The following is an 18,669-nucleotide window of genomic DNA, read 5'->3' on the forward strand; positions in this document are numbered from 1 at the left end:
TTTCACACTCATTACCGTTGCAGCATCCCCATGGACGCGTGAGACCTTTTGCGACTGAGTCATGTTTTGTGGGGGGGGGGCACCTGATTCCCCTTTTGTGACCTTCTGGCAAGCAAAACCAATGGGGAAGGCAGATCCATTTAACAACCATGTCACTAACTGAACAGCTGCAGTGCTTCACTTAACAACTATGGAAGAAAGGTCGTAAGATGGGGGGGAAATTCAATTTTTAAGAACTGTCTGGCTTAGCCGCAGAAATTTTGGCCTCAAGGGTAGTCGTAAATCGAGGACTACCTGTCTAAACTCAAATAGGTCTGGGATTTTGTCGACCTTGCAAAAACGGAGCTGCACCTGCACCCCAAACCCACAAGGAAACCCCTATGAAAAACAAAGGAAAGAAAAAAAAACATACAAAAACTCACCATAATCTGGGGGGAAACGCCCTGAGTTTTAAGGACAGACCCGTCTGCCACGCTGGCAGCCCCGAGGGATCCCTTTTGACCCGCACCGCAAACGCAAAACTTAAGACCGATTTCGGGATCTGAAAGTCCAACGGACGGGGTGCAAACGGGGCAGAGAATCGCTCGCTTCGCGCGACAGGCGGGCGGGATCCACGAGGTGGCGCTGCCCGGCAAGCAAGGGCTACGCTTCCCTTCCCAAGCCCAACAGGGGGAAGTAGGAGCAGCGAAACTTCGCAGGAGAGGGAGGGGCCCGTCGCTCGAGAGGCCTTCTCTAGGAACGCCGCCTTTTTCTCTTTAACCCTTAAGATTGCCCGCAGAGGAGTGCGCAGGCGCTAACCTGTTCTCAAACGCGAGAGGAAAGCGTCCTTCTCCCTGTCGGTAGCGGCGGATGGAGCTTGGGATCCCGGGCGGGTGGAAGGAGTCTGGAGCTGGGCACTCGATCCCTTGGAGTCGATCGACGGATCCAGGAGAGGCAACTCTCACCCCTTCTTCGGATCTATGCCTTCTCAAGGTTGGGGCGTCCCCTACGGTCTTATATTTGGAGGCTTTTCATCCCCCCCCCCAAAAAAAAGGTTGGGGGGAGGGAAGGGAGCGAGGAAAGTCAGGCAGAGCTCCGTCTGGTTCAGCTCAGCGTTGCTTTGGCCTTGCAATTCCCAGGCGGGGGTCCCTATTTGCAGATGCCTCGCGGCGTTTCCAAAGCCTTTTCTCCCTGGAAGGAAGCATTCAACCCCCGAGCCAGCCTGGGACTGCTCCACCTCTTATCCTCCACTCCCACCCCACCCCACGGCCCCCTTTCCCACCCCTGGTAGGGATCCTGGCTGGTTGATGGAGACTCTGTCCTGCAGGAAGGAAGACATCCCCCCCCCCCCCCCGAAGTGTCTTGCAATATTTTTTTCCTATATGAACTATCCGTTTTGGGTGGAGGTGCTGGAGAAAAAGCCACAGCATTTGGGGGATGGGGCTGCTGTAGGAAAGAACCCAGAGGGTTTTGTGGTTGGGAGTGCTGGAGAAAAGGCCAGAGCATTTTGGGGTCCCCACACTGGTGCCGAGCTGAGTGCTGAGCATTGGAGGTATCTCCAGTTTGAAAAATCTAGGAATATTTTGTGCTCTTTGCAAAGTTACTGGCAAGAAAGGTCCTAAAACAGGCCAAAAGTCACTTAACAACTGCCTTAATTAGCAACATAAATATTGCCCTCAAATATTGGTCCTACATCGAGTCCTACATGTACTTCCTGTTTGGAAAGTCTCTGTGTGTGGTGACGTCTCGCCTGGACTACTGTAACGCTCTCTACATGGGGCTTCCCTTGAAATGCACTCGTAGACTACAGTTGGTCCAGAACGCGGCCGCGCGGGTAATTATGGGGAGTACAAGGTACTCCCATGTGACACCTTTCCTGCGCGAGCTGCACTGGCTCCCTGTGGTCTACCGGGTGCGTTTCAAGGTTTTGATAACAATCTTTAAAGCGCTCCATGGCTCAGGACCTAGCTACTTGCGGGATCGTATCCTGCCCCATACATCCCTGCGACCAATTCACTCGCACAGAGAGGGACTCCTCCAGGTGCCGTCCACCAGACAATGTCGGGGGGCAGCGTCTAGGAGTAGAGCCTTCTCTGTTGCGGGCCCAGCCCTGTGGAATGACCTTCCCCCGGATATTAGGACTACCTCTGACCTCCGCGCCTTCCGGATAAAGCTCAAGACGCATCTATTTCAAGTAGCTGGCCTGGCTCAACCATAGTTCGTTCACACTGCTCCTGACGGGTTTTTTAATTTTTGTGACTTTTAGACTTTTATTAGGGGATTTTAAACTATGTTTTAACTGCCTTTTCTTATCTTCATACCTCCTTCATGTACACGTGTTTGTTTATTCTGTGTGTGTATTGTCCATATTGTTTTTATGTGTTTTATTGTACACCGCCCCGAGTCCTTCGGGAGAGGGTGTGGCTAAGAAATAATTTATTATTATTATTATTATTATTATTATTATTATTATTATTATTATTATTATTATTATTAAGAGCACTGTCTTCTGTCTTCCCTTAAACGTTTCTTGGATAAGAACATCCTATTGATCTCTACGAAGGCAACTTTTTCTCCCTTTTCTTTCCTTTTGTTCCTTTCCCTTAGCTTGAAAACTGAAAGCATTTCCCCCCCTCTGTGGGAGGATTCTTATTGTTTGAGCATCAAAGTCCCACATCTCCTGAAATGGCTCATTTCGGTGGCTCTTCTTACCATTCTGCCCCTCTGACCGAAAGTCCTTTTGCAAATCCAGGACAGACTTTGGATGGGTGTGACCCAGCTTCTTGCTACACCCCGAAAACCAGCTCACGAGACCCAGAAGGAAATGGATCCCGTATTGCCTTGCTTGGGTCTACTGAGAAGTTCTGGAGAAGAACGAGGAAGGAGGGCAACGTCCTGGAAGGAGGAACCAGAAGATGGGCTGGAGGACATCAACTTTGCCAGGAGTTCTTCTACGAAGAAGGCGAGGAACCTCGAGAACTTTGCACTCGTTTACACCGTCTTTATCGTCGATGGCTGAAGCCAGAGAAACACACAAAAGCTCAGATGTTGGACTTGGTGGTCCTGGAGCAGTTCCTGGCCGTCCTGCCCCCAAAGATGGAGAGCTGGGTGCGAGAGTGTGGAGCAGAGACCAGCTCCCAGGCGGTGGCCCTGGCAGAAGGTTTCCTCCTGAGCCAGGCGGAGGAGAAGAAGCAGGTAAGACAAAAAATTATTTTGCAGCTAATCCTGGACTTAATAGCAGTTCAGTTAGTGACCATTCAAAGTTACAACAGCATTGAAAAAAACGACTTATGATCATTATGAATGTTGACTCAGCCTTCCCTCTTTCCAAGGTGGGTAAAATGAGGACCCAGATTGTTGGGGGCAATAGGCTGACTCTATAAACTGCTTAGAGAGGAGAGATCTGTAACAGCACTGTGAAGTGGTATATAAGTCTAAGCGCTATTGCTATTCATTCTTCACTGCAGCATCCCCATTGGTCACATGATCAAAATTTGGCCGCTTGACTCATTTCTTTGACGGTTGCAGTGCCCCGGGATCACACAATCCCCTTTTGTGACCTTCTGACTAAGAAAGTCCAGATTCACCTAACAAACATATGACGAAGTTAACCCCTGCAGTGATTCACTTAATGGCCATGGCAAGAAAGGTCCTAAATGGGGCAAAACTCACTTAACCAATGTCTCACGTAGCAACGTAACTTTTGGACTCAATTGTAGTTGTAAGTCGAGGACTACTTGTTTTGATTCAAAAAGGTGACAGCATGAGAAGTTGAATTTTTAAATACAATAATTTCTGGGCACCAATAAGCTTTTTCTTATAATTACTAAAAATCCTTCATCACTGAGATTATTTGAAGTGTCCCTTCCTCTACAGATTTCCCAGGGTCGAGTCCTTGACTTACAACCTTTTGTTTAGTGACTGTTCATAGCTATAACAGCAGGGGGGGGGGAAGTGTGAGTTTATCATTTTTCACACTTACAACCATTGTAGCTTTCCCAGGGTCAGGTGATCAAAATTCAGGTGCTTGGCAACTGGCTCCTATTTATGACGGTTGCGGTGTCCCAGGATCATGTAATCTCCTTTGGGGACCTTCTGACAAGGAAAGGAGTGGCGCAGTAATACAACTGTATTAGTAACTTAACAACTGCAGGGATTCACTTAACAACTGTGGCGAGAAAAATCATTAAATGGAGAAGAACTCACTTAGCAGCGGTCCCAATTAGAAATGGAAATTTTGGCATCAATTGTTGTAAGTTGAGGACTCTCACTAAATACCACTTCATAATGCCCTGGTAAGGCCACACTTGAAATACTGCATCTAGTTTTGGTTGCCATGATGTAAAAATGATGTTGAGACTCTAGAAAGAGTGCAGAGAAGAGCAATGAAGATGATTGGAGGACTGGAGGCTAAAACATATGAAGAACAGTTGCAGGAACTGAGCCTGGCTAGTCTAGTGAAGAGAAAGACCAGGGGAGACAGGATAGCAGTCTTCCAATATCTCACGAGTTGCCCAAAAGAAAAGGGAATCAAGCTATTCTCCAAAGCACTTGAGGGCAGGACAAGAATCGATAGAAATTAATCAAGGGGAGAAGCAACCTAGAACTAAGGAGAAATTTCCTGAAAGTGAGAACAATTAACCAGTGGAACAACCTGCCTCCAGAAGTTGTGAATGCCCCAACATTGGAAGTTTTTAAGGAGAGATTATGCAACCATTTGTCTGAAATGGTGTAGGGTTTCCTGCCTGCGCAGGGAGTTGGACTAGAAGACCTCCAGGGTCCCTTCCAATTCTGTTCTGTTCTATTCTACCTGTATATGAGAAGCCCTCTCTTTTCAGAGTGAACTTGGTTGCAGTGGACCATAAAATCTTCTCCCCTCTTTTTCTTTTGACAGGTTCAGGATCCCTTCATGGAAGTGGGTGTTCAAAACCTCCAAGCACATAGAGACATGTCATCTCTCTCTCAAGAACTGGCCTTCGGAGGGACTTCCCAAGAGGATCCAGCTCAGATCACATCCGAAAGTAAAAACACAGTTCTGTCTTTGTTATATTTTTATATTGGTGTACTCCATAAGGAAACATAACAGGGTGCAGTTGAAAAGAAACATATTACAGAACTTTATTCATTCATTGAACACGTTGGTTCAGCTCGGAAGCTTACTCCAGTGTTTTTCCAGGGTCCCAATAAGCACATATTTAATCAACAAAGGCCTCTTTGCACTACTAGCATTCCCAGATAGAGATGCCGCTTTCAAGGCATGTAACATCATCTCTCCCAATGAGGCATTGAGCACCCAGATCCAGGAGTACTCTATAAACTTCCTAAAGGCTATGCATGCAATTTTTTTTGATGAACAACGGGCGTTTTTTGCTCATTTATGTCCCCGTCCCCCCCAGGAGCACTCTGCAAGCCCCCTAAAGGCTATTCATGCCTTTTTTGGGGGGGGGGGAAACAAGTCTGCATTCGTGAAAAACAGGCCGTTTTGGGGAGGTTTGCAGCATGCAAAAGCTTTTTTAAAAATTTGCCTCTTCAAAACTTTGGTGCGCCTTATACTCCGAAAAATACGGTATATACCATTTACTTTCTGGGGAAGGAATGTTTTCAAAATGTCTTCCTCCATTTCTGTCTTATCAGGGAAAGGAGCAATCCTGAGGTTTCCTGCAGAAGCACCTTTGTTTTCTGGTGATTCTGAAACTGCTGTTGTCCTTCCAACTCAGGTAGGAGGGATCAAGCTTGCGTAAAGTGTTAGTACCACTTTATAATGCCTTGGCAAGGCCTACACTTGGAATATTGCATCCAGTTTTGATCACTGCGATTTAAAAAAGATATTGAGACTCTGGAAAGAGTCAAAGAAGAGCAATGAAGATGATTAGGGGGCTGGAGGCTAAAACATATGAAGAACAATTGCAGGAACTGGGTATGTCTACTTTAATGAGTAACGTTACAATATCTAAAGGGCTGCCACAAAGAAGAGGGAGCCAAGCTATTTGTTGAGATTTTGGAAAGAATGTATTAAAGATCAATGAAGATGATTAGAGGACTGGAGGCTAAAACATATGAAGAATAGTTGCAGGATTTGGGTATGTCTAATTTAATTAAAAGACATGATAGCAGTCTTCCAATATCTAATGGGCTGCCACAAAGAAGAGGGAGTCAAGCTATTCTCCAAAGCATCTGAAGGCAAGACAAGAAGCAATGGATGGGAACTAATCAAGGAAAGAAGCAACCTAGAACTAAGATAGTGAGAACAATTAACCAGTGGAACAGCTTTTCTTTAGAAGTTGTGGGCGTTCCATTGCTGGAGCTTTTTAAGAAGAAACTGGACAACCATTTCTCTGAAAAGTAAAGGGTCTCCTTAAGCGAGTGGGGGGTTGGATTAGAAGACCTCCAAGGTCCTTTCCAACTCTGCTATTTTGAGGCCGATTCTTTTCAGATTCTTTTCTTTTCAGTGTCTAAATGTGGTTTTGACAAGGGACATTCCAAAGCAAGCTGAATTTCTCTTCCAAAGTTAGTTCACTTAATTTGCTCCCTTCTAGCCATTTTTTTCACAGTGGGAGCAGCTTCCTGGTATCATTTGAACATTGCTGGCTTCTCATGCTTCTAGAAGGCCTTTTCCAGCAGCTTCAAATAGCTGTTGAACTTTATTTTTGTCTCAGGGACAACATAAGGCATCCATTAACGTATCAACTAGGATTGTCCCAACACTGTGTTGAGAAGTCACCTTCAGGAAGCACCGAAGACCTTGATCAATGATGAATCTAAGATTCATCCCATCAGTTGTTCCAGAACCTACTGTTCCCACCAACCAAAACAAGTTTTAAAATCTTGCAGAAGCAGCAGTATGAATAAAATGTTTACTCAGACATATTTTCAGTCAGAAACTTTTGAATTCTGTTGGTTTTAAGTAAAAACACTTATACTACACACTTAGTGAACTTTGCTCAGTAGAAAAGAGAACTGGGACCTATTTCCACTGGTTAAAACATGGAACAAGACTTGGTTGAGGAAACCATTTTCCAGAAAGGAAAGAGGATCCAATGCCAGTCCCACCAACTGATCCAGAAAGATATGAGGGTTGTTACCACTGAATGGGCTTTGAAATCCTACAAAATCACTTCATTAAGAGATAAGATAGAAAACCTTGCAGGTGATTCTCGACTTGGAGCCATCTGTTTAGTACAGGGGTGTCAGACTCAAGGCCAGGGGGCCGGATCTGGCCTATGGGATGCTTAAATCTGGCCAGCGGGACTGCCCTGGAAACAGCGAAGGACTGGCCCACAGTGCCTCTGCCAGCAAAAATGAAGTTTGCGAGGGTCACGGGTGGCCCTCCAGAGCTCCGTTTTCACTGATAGAGGGTTGCATGAGGCTGTCACAGATGAAAATGAAGCTCAGGAGCATGTTTTCGCTGGCAGAGCGCTCAGGCTCCACATGCGCCCCCAATATGAGTGACATTGAGTTGGCCATGCCCATCCTGGACATGTCCATCCTAGCCCCCCAAGGTCAAACACAACTCTGATGAGGCTCTCAATGAAATCGAGTTTGACACTGCATGTTTAGTAGACTAGAGTAGAGTAGATCTAGATTACAACAGACTAGAATAGAGCTGTGATAGTGAATCTATGGCACAGGTGGCACGTGGAGCCATTTGTTAGGGCACGCGAGGCGTTGCCCTGTCAGCTCCAACGTGCATGCGTGTGCTGGCCAGCTGACTTTGGCCTTCTTTTTCGGCCGTTTTTCGCCTTCCGGAGGGTGAAAAACAACGCAACGCGCAAACCAAAAGTTCGGTGACAGACTTCCATTTTGCGCATTGGGCCGTTTTTTGTGCTCTGGAGGCTTTAGGGAAGCATCCTGAAGGCTCCGGAGAGCGAAAAACGGCCCTCCGGGCAACCTGGACTCTGTTCCTGGAAATTCCAGTTTGCATGTATGGCCATTTTTCACCTTCCGGAGGCTTCAGGGAAGCCTCTGGAGAGCCTCTGGGAGGATGGGGGAGGCTGTTTTTGCCCTCCCCAAGTTGCTAGAAAGCCTCTGAAGCCTGGGGAGGGTGAAAAACGGGTCCATCGCGAGCCAGAAGCAGGGGGGAGGGCAGGGGTTGTGCATGCATGCATGCAGGGGTAAGGGTGGGGTTTGTCGCACGCATTGCATTATGGGTATGGGCACGCCCACACACAACCCCCCTGTGCTTCCCCTGCTTTTGGCATGCGATGGGAAACAACAACAGAAATTTTGGGATCAATTGTGGTCATTAGTTGAGAACTACCTCAACTATGTGAAAATTGCCCAGAGTCACTCTGAGATTTGGGACGGGTGGTATCTAAGCTTGATAAATAATTATTTATTTGTATTTATCAAACTTAGATACCACTCATCTCACTCTCAGAGTGACCTTGGGCGAAATTCAGGTGGTACAAGCAATCTTCAACTTACGACCTCAAGTAAGTTGGAACCGTACATTAAGAGGGACTTTTTTTTTTTGAATTTCAGAATCATATGTCATTTGAAGATATAGCCATATCTTTTTCTGAAGAGGAGTGGGCTCTGCTGAATCCTGACCAGAAATTGCTGTACAGGGAGATCACATTGGAAAATGCAAGGAACGTGACTTGCATAGGTAAGGGTTCTCTTTCTACTTTTTTAGTCACACGTAACCAGCTTACCTGCTTCTCAGAACATGCTGGTCTGTTCCTTTCCTACAAAAAAGGAGAATGTATTGATTTCCCCACTGGATCAGGCAGGCAGGACGACAAAAAATATTTATGCTATCTCTTCTCTGTAAAAAGGAGCAAACAGCCTCCTTATTGAGTTTCTCTTTTGGGTGGTAGCCTTAAGGTAGTGTCTTTCATTTTTCTGGAATTTGGAAACCCTGATAAGACCGAATTTCATGGAACATGTGAAGTGTTAGTACCACTTTATAACGCCTTGATAAGACCACACTTAGAATATTGCATCCAATTTTGGTCAGCACGATATAAAAAAGATGTTGAGATTCTAGAACAGGGGTATCAAACTGGTGGCCCACAAGCTGGATGTGCCACACGCAGGCCACGTCCCCCCCAGCTGTGCAAAGGCAAGAAAATGACGTGATACGTCATGTGACATCAACATGATGCGGAGAGTTTGACATCCGTGCTCTAGAAAGAGGGCAGAGAAGAGCAACAAAGATGGTTAGGGGATTGGAGGCTAAAACATGCTAGAATTAGGTATGTCTAATTTAATGAAGGGTTAAATTTAATGAAGGGTTAAACGTTCCAGGAGAATTTAGCCAATAGGATGAGTGGGCAGTAACAAGGCCGAGCTTCTGAAAATGTATATAACTTTCATGTATTTGTATGGAAGATGTCCTCCTTGGCTCCGCCATATAAGCACGGAGGTCTCTTTTGCAAAAGTTCAATAATAAAGCTGTATTATTATTGTTCGGCTATCTCCTGGTAATTTCTCAGCTAAAGGGTTAATCCCTAAGTGTTAATTTCACACACATTTACGTCTGTTGCAGTATACTTACGGTTGTGTGATCAAAATTGAGACACTTTGGCACTGGCATGTATTTATGGTGGTTTCAGTGTCCTAGGGTCATGTGATCCCCTGCGACTTTCTGACAAGCAAAGTCAGTGGGGAAGCCAGATTCACTGCACAACCATGTTGCTAACTTAACAACTGCAGTAATTTACTTAACAACCATAACTAGGAAAGTCAAAAAACGGGACAAAACCCACTTAATAATTGTCTCAGTTAGAAATTTGGGGCTCAATTGTAATGTTAGCGATAGCACTAGACTTATATACCACTTCACACTACTTTACAGCCCTCTCTAACCAGTTTACAGAGTCAGCGTCTTACCCCCAACAATCTGGCTCCTTATTTAAGACCTCAGAAGGATGGAAGGCTCAGTTAACCTTGATACAGAATTGGTCAGAATCGAACTACTGGCAGTCAGCAGAATTAGCCTGCAATACTACATTCTAGCCACTGTGCCACCAAGGTTCATAACTTGAGAACTACCTGTAATGTTCAACACAGGATGTGGCAATAGAACTTGATCCCCGAGGGTGTTTTAGCTTGGGCCTTGAACATCTCATGAAACTCACCTCTTTGTTTCTTCTTTTTGTCGCAATCAGGCGAAAGGTGGGAGGATGAGGATTCCAAGAAGGAGATGATAGAGCACTTGCCATCAGTCAAAAATGAAATTGGAGAAAGGATGTTCCAATGTCAATGGGGAGTCCAAAGTCCTGAGGAAAAGCAGCTAAACAGAGAGCCAGAGAAAGCTCTCACTTTTCATCGTGCAGATAACAATGCGCTCCTGGCTGAAAAAAATCACCAAGAAACTGGAATGTGTCCAGGGTGTGGAAAAATATTGAAGGAGGAATCAGGATTGTGTGGATATTGCAGAAGCCACCCTGTCGACACACAACACGTAACTTGGGAATGGCTCTTTCCTCTTACTTTAAATCAAAATATATCGCTCAAGGATAAATTATTTAAATCTGTGGAATGCGGAGAGAGCTTCAGCGAGAGTAACCATCTCAGTGACCATCAAAAGAGTCATCTCCAGGAGAATCCATATCAATGCATGGATTGTGGGAAGAGCTTCCATCAGAAAAGTTACCTTACGACCCATGAAAGGATCCACCGAGGAGAGAAATCACATCCATGCTTGGAGTGTGGAAAGAGCTTCATTAAGAGAAGTTCTCTGACTTCCCACATGAGAATCCACAGCGGGGAGAAACCCTACCAATGTGCGGAGTGTGGGAAGTGCTTCTCTCAGAGAAGCAACCTTACTTCACATAAGAGGATCCACACAGGGGAGAAACCATATCAGTGCCTGGAGTGCGGGAAGTGCTTCATCGACGTAAGTCACCTCACTACCCATAAAAGAATCCACACCGGACAGAAGCCGTATAAATGTCTGGAGTGTGGGAAGAGTTTTAGTGTAAGCTGTTCCCTGACATCCCATATGAGGATGCACCGAGGAGAGAAACCGTATCAATGCATGGAGTGTGGAAAGAGCTTCATTAAGAAAAGTTCTCTGACTTCCCACACAAGAATCCACAGTGGGGAGAAACCCTACCAATGTGTGGAGTGTGGGAAGTGCTTCTCTCAGAGAAGCAACCTTACTTCCCATAAGAGGATCCACACAGGGGAGAAACCGTATCAGTGCCTGGAGTGCGGGAAGCGCTTCAACGATTTAAGTCACCTCACTTCACATAAAAGGATCCACACCGGAGAGAAGCCGTATACATGTCTGGAGTGTGGGAAGAGTTTTAGTGTGAGCTGTTCCCTGACATCCCATATGAGGATGCACCGAGGAGAGAAACCCTATCAATGCATGGAGTGTGGAAAGAGCTTCAGTCAGAGCAGTTACCTGAGTTCCCATATGAGACTCCATAGCGGGGAGAAACCCTATCAATGTGCAGAATGTGGGAAGTGTTTCTATCGCAAAAGTCGCCTTACTTTCCATAAGAGGCTCCACACAGGGGAGAAACCGTATCAGTGCCTGGAATGCGGAAAAAGCTTCAGTGATGCAAGCTATCTCAATTCTCATAAAAGGATCCACACCGGAGAGAAGCCATATCAATGTCTGGAGTGTGGGAAGAGTTTTAGCGTGAGCTGTTCCCTTACATCCCATAAAAGGACCCACACGGGGGAAAAGCCATACAAATGTACAGAATGTGGAAAGAGTTTCACTGTAAGCAGTTCCCTTAGTTCTCATAAAAAGATCCACACGGGGGAGAAACCGTACCACTGTGAGGAATGTGGAAAGAGCTTTAGAAAGAGTAGTTCTGTGACTTCCCACAGAAGGATCCACATACGAGAAACCATATGAGTGCACGGACTGTGGGCAGAACTTCAGAAACCCCAGTTCTGAGGTTATGATCCTCGTGCAGAATTCTTTATTGGCCAAGTGTGATTGGACAGAAAAGGAATTTGGGTTTTTTTCCACACAAGGAAATGTAATGGAAGTGGATCTTGGGTTAAAATGAACTGGTGTGGCTGAAGGAAGGAAAATGAGAAATTATCGCCCTGTATCAGGGAGATGGGCAAGTTAAGAAATTGGATGGATGGATGACAGATATATCTTTTCATTTTATAAGATTTAAGATGATAAGATGATGGATGAGATCAACTGAAAGCTCTTGGAAGAGTTACAACTAATTGAGTCTGTCATTTGTACCTCAGTAATTGTCTGGTGTGGCACGGCAACCGATCAAGACAGGTACGGACTTCAACGAATAGTTCCGGAAAAAAACAATCACAACCAACCTGCTTTCCATTGAGCTGTACGCTGCATCGACCAGAAAGAAGGCTGAGAAAATAGTTGGTCTCATAATAGTCAAGGTCTAATTCCAGCAAAGGTCTGGCATTCATCGCTATGTCTCCTGCTCATTTGTGAATGTCCAAGTCAGTGTTGCAAATGAACTATGAGGTGGGGGAAATCCTCACCTTCAGTTAGGGTGAGTGCGTAACAAAAATGTAATTTTATATGAATGCATATGAATGTATTTGACTACAGGGACTTCAAATAGGCCAGGGTGTGTGGGGAGAATTTCCTGAGTCTAAAGTACCCTGATAAAGTGTGTGTCTGTGCAGATCAGAAGCTTTTTAACGTCGACCAACCCTGTGTTGTGACCCCCGATTCCAATAATAAAGTTCAGGCCATCGTCTCAATTCTCTCTAGGTTAGAGGTCTAGAGTTCTGGGGAGCTGAAGTCCATAAGTCTTAGCCAAGTTTGTGGACCCCTGCTGTAGGCATTCCGTTCCCTTGCTTTTTTCCTTGCCAAAAGAGACCATCTTTCCCCCCCATTTCGTCTTACCCTACCAAGGGTAATCCTCAGACTAGAAAGCCAATGCCGTGAAAGTCAGTACTACAGGTCGTCATCAACGTACAACCCCAATTGAGCCCAAAATGTCCATTGCTAAGCGAGACAGCTATTGAGTTTTGCCCCATTTTACAACTTCTCTTGCTGCATTTGTTAAGTGAAGCACTGCGGTTGTTAACTTAGTAATATGTTTGTTAAGTGAATCTGGCTTCCCCATTGACTTTGCTTGTCCGAAGGTGGCAAAAAAGGATAGCAGTAGCCCTTATATACCGCTTCACGGTGCTTTACAACCCACTCTAAGCGGTTTTACAGTCAGCCTATTGTCCCCAACAATCTGGATCCTCATTTTACTGACCTTGGAAAGATGGAAGGCTGAGTCACCCTTAAGCGTGGTGAGATTCGAACTGCCAAGTTGCAGTCAGCCGGCAGTCAGCAGAAGTAGCCTGGAGTATTGCACTCTAACCACTGCGCCACTATGGCTATTCACATGTCCCTGGGACACTACAGCCATCAGAAATGTGAGTCGGTTGTCAAGCATCCAAATGTAAATCACGTGACCATGGGGGTGTGTGCAATGGTCATAAGTGTGAAAAATAGTCATGTCACTTTTTTCAGTGCCATTGCAACTTTGAATGGTCCCTAAGTGGACTGTTGTAAGATGAGGACTACCTGTACTGTTATAGTAAAGGTATAGAGGTCACCCTCAGCTTACGGCGACAACTGAGCCCAACATTTCTGTTGCTAAGTGAAACATTTGTTAAGTGAGCTTTGCCCCCATTTTACGATCTTTCTTGCCAGAGTTGTTAAGTGAAGCACTGTAGTCGTTAAGTTAGTAACACTGGTTGTTAAGTGAATCTGGATTCCCCATTGACATTGCTTGGCGGAAGATCAGAAAAAAGGATCCCAGGACCCTAATTTGTTTATTGGTTAAAAAGAAAGAACCCCCCCCCCCCCAAATGTGTATATGGTGTAACCGTCCTGGCATTATCTCCGCCATACAAAACTAAAATATAACATTGCTATATTGGTGCTTGACATACATTACTCATTATTACACATATAAGACCTCTCATATACACTTACATTTACAAATAGTACATCATCTTTCAATCTGTACCTCATAGTTTTACTCTACTTCGACTTCTATTTCCTCAAATCCAACCATTGATAAAATCTGCTCCAAATCTCATAGGATTCTTCTTCTTCTTTATTTTTTAATTCCACTGTCAACCTATTCTGCACAATCTAGTATTTTCTTCATTTTTTCCCATTCTGGGGGTATATTCTCACATTTCCAATGTTGGGCATAAACATTTTTCGCAACCGTAATAATATGCAGTATTAGATAAATTAACCCTTTGCTTTGTCATTCTGTTATAATTCCTAGAAGAAATAGTTCTGGTTTAAATTCCAGTCTGTGTCCCGTCATCTCTTCCAGCCACGTCAAAATCCTTTGCCAGTAATCTTTTACCTTTCCACACAACCACCACGTGGTAGTATGTGCCTAATGTACAATCACATTTCCAGCATTTAGGTGATACATTTTTATACATTTTGGCTAGTCTAGCTGGTAGGAGATGCCACCTATAAAACATTTTATGTTCTCCTTATATGCCATGGTCAAAGTTACTTTCCTGCTTCTTATCCATAATTTTTCCCACTTTTCCAATTCAATATTGTACCCAATTTTTTTTGCCCATGCCATCACCATTATCTCTCTCACTCGTTCTTCCTCCATTGCATATTCTAATAGATACTTGTACATTCTTTTAAATATTTTTTCTTCTGTCCCCAATAAGTTTGTCTAGTGCCGTTAAGTCTCTATTGATACTCCGCATTTTCCTGTCTTTCGTATAGTGGGATTGAATTTGTAAATATGCCCACCGTTCCAATTCCCTTGTTCTTTTAATTGCAATCTCATTTTTAACCCCCTAATTCCAAGTATCCTAATTCTGATCACATGATGCTGAAATGGTCGTAAGTGAAAAAAAGGGTCATTGGTCATTTTTTTTCAGTGCTGTTTGAACGGTCATTAAACGAACTGCTGTAAGCCGAGGACTATATGTAGGACCAGAAACCTGGGCCTCCTCTTCCCCCTCCCACCATCTGCAACTGGGGCTTCCAGGACCAAAGCATCTCTCAAACATCTCCATTTGTCCTCTTGAGAATCCAGCCAGCGCTTCCAAGCCTTTGGAAAGCCCCAGACTTGGAACAAAGAAACAGGCTTTTTTGCCGGGTGCCGGCGGAAAAGAGACGGATCCACCCAAGGCTTTTCTTCGCCTGGGGCTTTGATCCCCAAAAAAGGCCGAAGAGCCGCGCAGATGCAGCCGCGCACAGGTACATCAAAGGCTCCGGGCAGCTTCGTTCTCTCCAGGCTTTGCAAGGGTTAAGGAGAGCGAGTTCGTCTCCCTAGAAATAGTATATTGAGGAGTGGAGGGGGACCTTTCCGGCCCTCTCTTTCGCTGCCCTGGCGGACTCCCCCCTCAGAAAAAAAACGGGTCTTTGAGGCATCCTGCGAACCTTCGGAAAAGAACCGTTGGAAGGGGCGGGGCTACCGTTTCCCGCCTGTCTGTGAGGAAAAGCCGAGTGACAAAGACGTCCTCTTCTGGTAAAATAACAATAGCAATATTCAGTGGCGTAGCGTGGGGGGTGCAGGGGGGGCCGGCCCCACCGGGCGCAACATCTGGGGGGGCGCCCTGACTCGCCCTGCGCCGCCCTTTGCCGGACTGTGGCCGTCTCTTTCCTCCCGAGGAGGAGCTCGAAGGGCAGCGGGAAAAGGCTCGACTGAAGGGAAGCAGGTGCCGCGGGGGTGGGAGGCGCACCGGGGGCTTCGGGAAGGCGCCGGCTTCCCGGGGCGCTCCAGGCGGAGCCGAAGGAGAGCGGCGCTGCGCTGCGCTCCGTCTGCCCGCCGCTGCAACGCCACCGCGTCCTCCCGCTCCGCCTGGAGCGCCCCGGGAAGCCGGCGCCTTCCCGAAGCCCCCGGTGCGCCTCCCACCCCCGCGGCACCTGCTTCCCTTCAGTCGAGCCTTTTCCCGCTGCCCTTCGAGCTCCTCCTCGGGAGGAAGGCAGGAGGCCAGCATGGAGAGCCTCACTTGACTGATGCCGACCCAGGGGCAGCTGCAGTCGGGCCGCCCTCGCTTTAGGGGGCGCAAATTACTTGCCTTGCCCCGGGTGCTGACAACCCACGCTACGCCACTGGCAATATTATAATAGTAATATAATTAAATAATAGTAGTGCCGAGGGATTCTGTCCTAAAATCCTTTCCAAGGATAGGACTTCCCTGCTATTGTACTGAAGATAATACGATACTAGCAAACATTGTTCCTGAGGAATAGCGGTCTGAAAGGAATAGCTGTGACATCTCTGAGGAGAAGCTGTGGGAGTCCTGAAGGAAAGAAAAATCCAGAAGGAATCGAATTTCCCCAGTGGGAAATGTTTCTCAAAGGCATCCAATTCATTTTTCAAAAAAAAGTTACCTCAGGAATTGCAGAAGTGTGGGGAAATACAGGTAGTCCTCTACTTACAATCACAACTGAGCCCAAAATTTGTTGTTTTGGTATAAACATGCTGTGCTAGTACTGTAACGAAAGACTTGGCAGTTATATCAAATAATGTTTAAAAATGTCAAGGCAAATCGTTTAGGTTGCCAGCAAAGCCAATGATATGGTTACAAGTACTGGTAATACTTCAGAGATAAGTAGGCACAAAAGATTATTTCTGAAATGAAAGACTGTACAAATTCTTTATTATTTAAACAGGGAAACACTGAAATATCATTGTCTTGATAACTTAATTAGTTTCTGAAACACACTATTCTGATAGGATAAACAATTGGATAAACGAATATCAATATACATTCTTAAATTTTGTGATATTGATATTAAAAAATAATCCAGGCTAAAAATTCTGGGGCAGAGTTATATAAAATGTATATTCTTTTAGGTGGATACATTATCTCAGGGATCTGTTGAATTCAGTTCTTCCATATAAACTCAATTGTTTCTTTTACTAATGATTTTTTTCTTCATATGCTTGATTAGATGCTAACAAAAAAAAATTGTGAAAACCACTTTTTTGCCTATTCCAAATCTTTTCCTAAACAGTTGAATTGGATGATATTTTCTACCGAGGTAGTTTATTGTTTCATGCTCAAGTGTTCCAGGCACAAACATATCCAAGCCCCCAATCATTTGAATGGCTGCTTTTGAACTTTGCCTATTTAATAGCTAATTAAGAAAACGATCAGCCATCGCATTGCATTTTCTTCCAGTGGCCTCTGAATATGGTTGATCAAAAGAGTTTCTCTTACATATCCAATTGTGCGTTGTTATATTCAAAAAAAAATTGGTCCATACATTTAACCCAGCGTCTTCTCAATAAATGTAGCAATAGCACTTTTAAAGTGCTTAACTTGCCACAATTTGTTGTGATCCACAACAGTCAAAAGCTTTAGCAATAGTCAGTGAAGCAGGAGTAGATGTCCCCGTGGGCACGTGATCACAATTGAGACGTTTGGCGACTGACAGGCTGCGATGTCCTGGGGTCACGTGATTCCCTTTTGTGACCTGGCAAGCAAACCCAATGGGGAAGCCAGATTCATTTAACAAACGGGTTACTAACTCAAGGGCTTCACTTAACAACTATAGAAGAAAGGTCGTAAGATGGGGGAGGGAGGGGAAATTCAATTTAAGAACTGTCTGGCTTAGCCGCAGAAATTTTGGCCGCAATGACAGTCGTAAATCGAGGACTACCTGTCTAAACTCAAATAGGTCTGGGATCCCGTTTGCCCCCGACCGCAAACGCAAAACTAGAGCGATGAAGACCGATTTCGGGATCTGAAACGCAATGGATCGCGGACGGGGTGCAAACGGGGTAGAGAATCGCTCGCTTCGCGCAACTGGCAGGCGGGATCCACGAGGGGGCAAGCAAGTGCCCGACGAGCAAGCGCTACGCTTCCCTTCCTAGCCGAGCGGGGAAGGAGGAGCAGCGAGCCTTCGCAGGAGAGGGAGAAGCCCATCACTCGAGAGGCCTTCTCTAGGAACGCTGCCTTTTTCTCTTTAACCCTTAGATTGCCTATAGAAATGCGCACGCGCGACCCTGCTCTCCAACTGTAAGGCGAGGACGGAGCTGCGAGCTGGGTGGAGACTAGCTGGGCCTCGGTCGCTTGCAGCTCGTCGACGGATCCAGCTGATTAAACTCTTCCCCTTTCGGATCTTTCCCTTCTCAAGGTTGGGGCATCCCCTGTAGTCTTTAGATATGGATGCTTTTCATCCCTCCGCCAAAAAAGCTGTGAAAGGAGGAGGGGAGGGGAGGGAAGGGAGCGAGGAAAGTCAGGTAGAGCTCCGTTGTGGATGTTTTCCTCCCCCCCCCCAAAAAAGCTGTGAAAGGTGGGGGGGAGGGGAGGGAGCGAGAAAAGTCAGGCAGAAGTCCGTCTGGTTCAGCTCAGCGTTGCTTTGGCCTTGCAATTCCCAGGCGGGGGTCCCTATTAGCAGATGCCTCGCGGCGTTTCCAAAGCCTTTTCTCCCTGGAAGGAAGCATTCAACCCCCGAGCCAGCCTGGGACTGCTCCACCTCTTATTCTCCACTCCCACCCCACCCCACGGCCCCCTTTCCCACCCTTGGTAGGGATCCTGGCTGGTTGATGGAAACTCTGTCCTGCAGGAAGGAAGATACCCCCCTCCCCCCGAAGTTCTTACAATATTTTTTCCTATATGAACTATCCGTTTTGGGTGGAGGTGCTGGAGAAAAAGCCACAGCATTTTGGGGTCCCCACACTGGACCCGAGCTGAGTGTTGAGCATTGGGGGTATCTCCAGTTTGAAAAATCTAGGAATATTTTGTGCTCTTTGCAAAGTTACTGGCAAGAAAGTTCCTAAAACA

At 45.8% G+C, this 18,669-nt stretch overlaps 2 protein-coding genes across 7 annotated transcripts in view; both read left to right on the forward strand.

Moving 5' to 3' along the window:
• Positions 1–832: 832 nt before the first annotated feature.
• Positions 833–13,731, forward strand: LOC309385254 (uncharacterized protein). 3 transcript variants are annotated; one of them, XM_081939493.1, is made up of 6 exons: positions 833–972; positions 2,732–3,174; positions 4,874–5,000; positions 5,614–5,696; positions 8,461–8,587; positions 10,092–13,731. In XM_081939493.1, the coding sequence occupies exons 1-6, from the start codon at positions 960–962 to the stop codon at positions 11,795–11,797; spliced, it is 2,499 nt and encodes an 832-aa protein (XP_081795619.1). In that variant the 5' UTR covers positions 833–959; the 3' UTR covers positions 11,798–13,731. The 3 variants fall into 3 exon arrangements, with proteins under 3 accessions (XP_081795619.1, XP_081795617.1, XP_081795618.1); XM_081939491.1 differs by having other exon boundaries at positions 847–972; positions 2,587–3,174; XM_081939492.1 differs by lacking the exon at positions 833–972 and adding an exon at positions 1,469–1,531 and having other exon boundaries at positions 2,587–3,174.
• A 1,548-nt stretch (positions 13,732–15,279) lies between these two features.
• LOC309385258 (uncharacterized protein) overlaps positions 15,280–18,669 on the forward strand; it is a 70,300-nt gene continuing 66,910 nt past the window's right edge. For 2 of the 4 annotated variants that reach the window (XM_081939499.1, XM_081939501.1), the window contains exon 1: positions 17,835–18,019. The gene's annotated coding sequence lies outside the window, so the exon portion shown is untranslated. Of the gene's footprint in view, positions 15,399–17,834; positions 18,020–18,669 lie in introns of those variants that run through there. The other 2 variants (XM_081939500.1, XM_081939502.1) reach the window with 2 other exon arrangements.

Source organism: Natrix helvetica, assembly GCF_964273705.1.
Source record: "Natrix helvetica genome assembly, chromosome: 1".
Taxonomy (NCBI): domain Eukaryota; kingdom Metazoa; phylum Chordata; class Lepidosauria; order Squamata; family Natricidae; genus Natrix; species Natrix helvetica.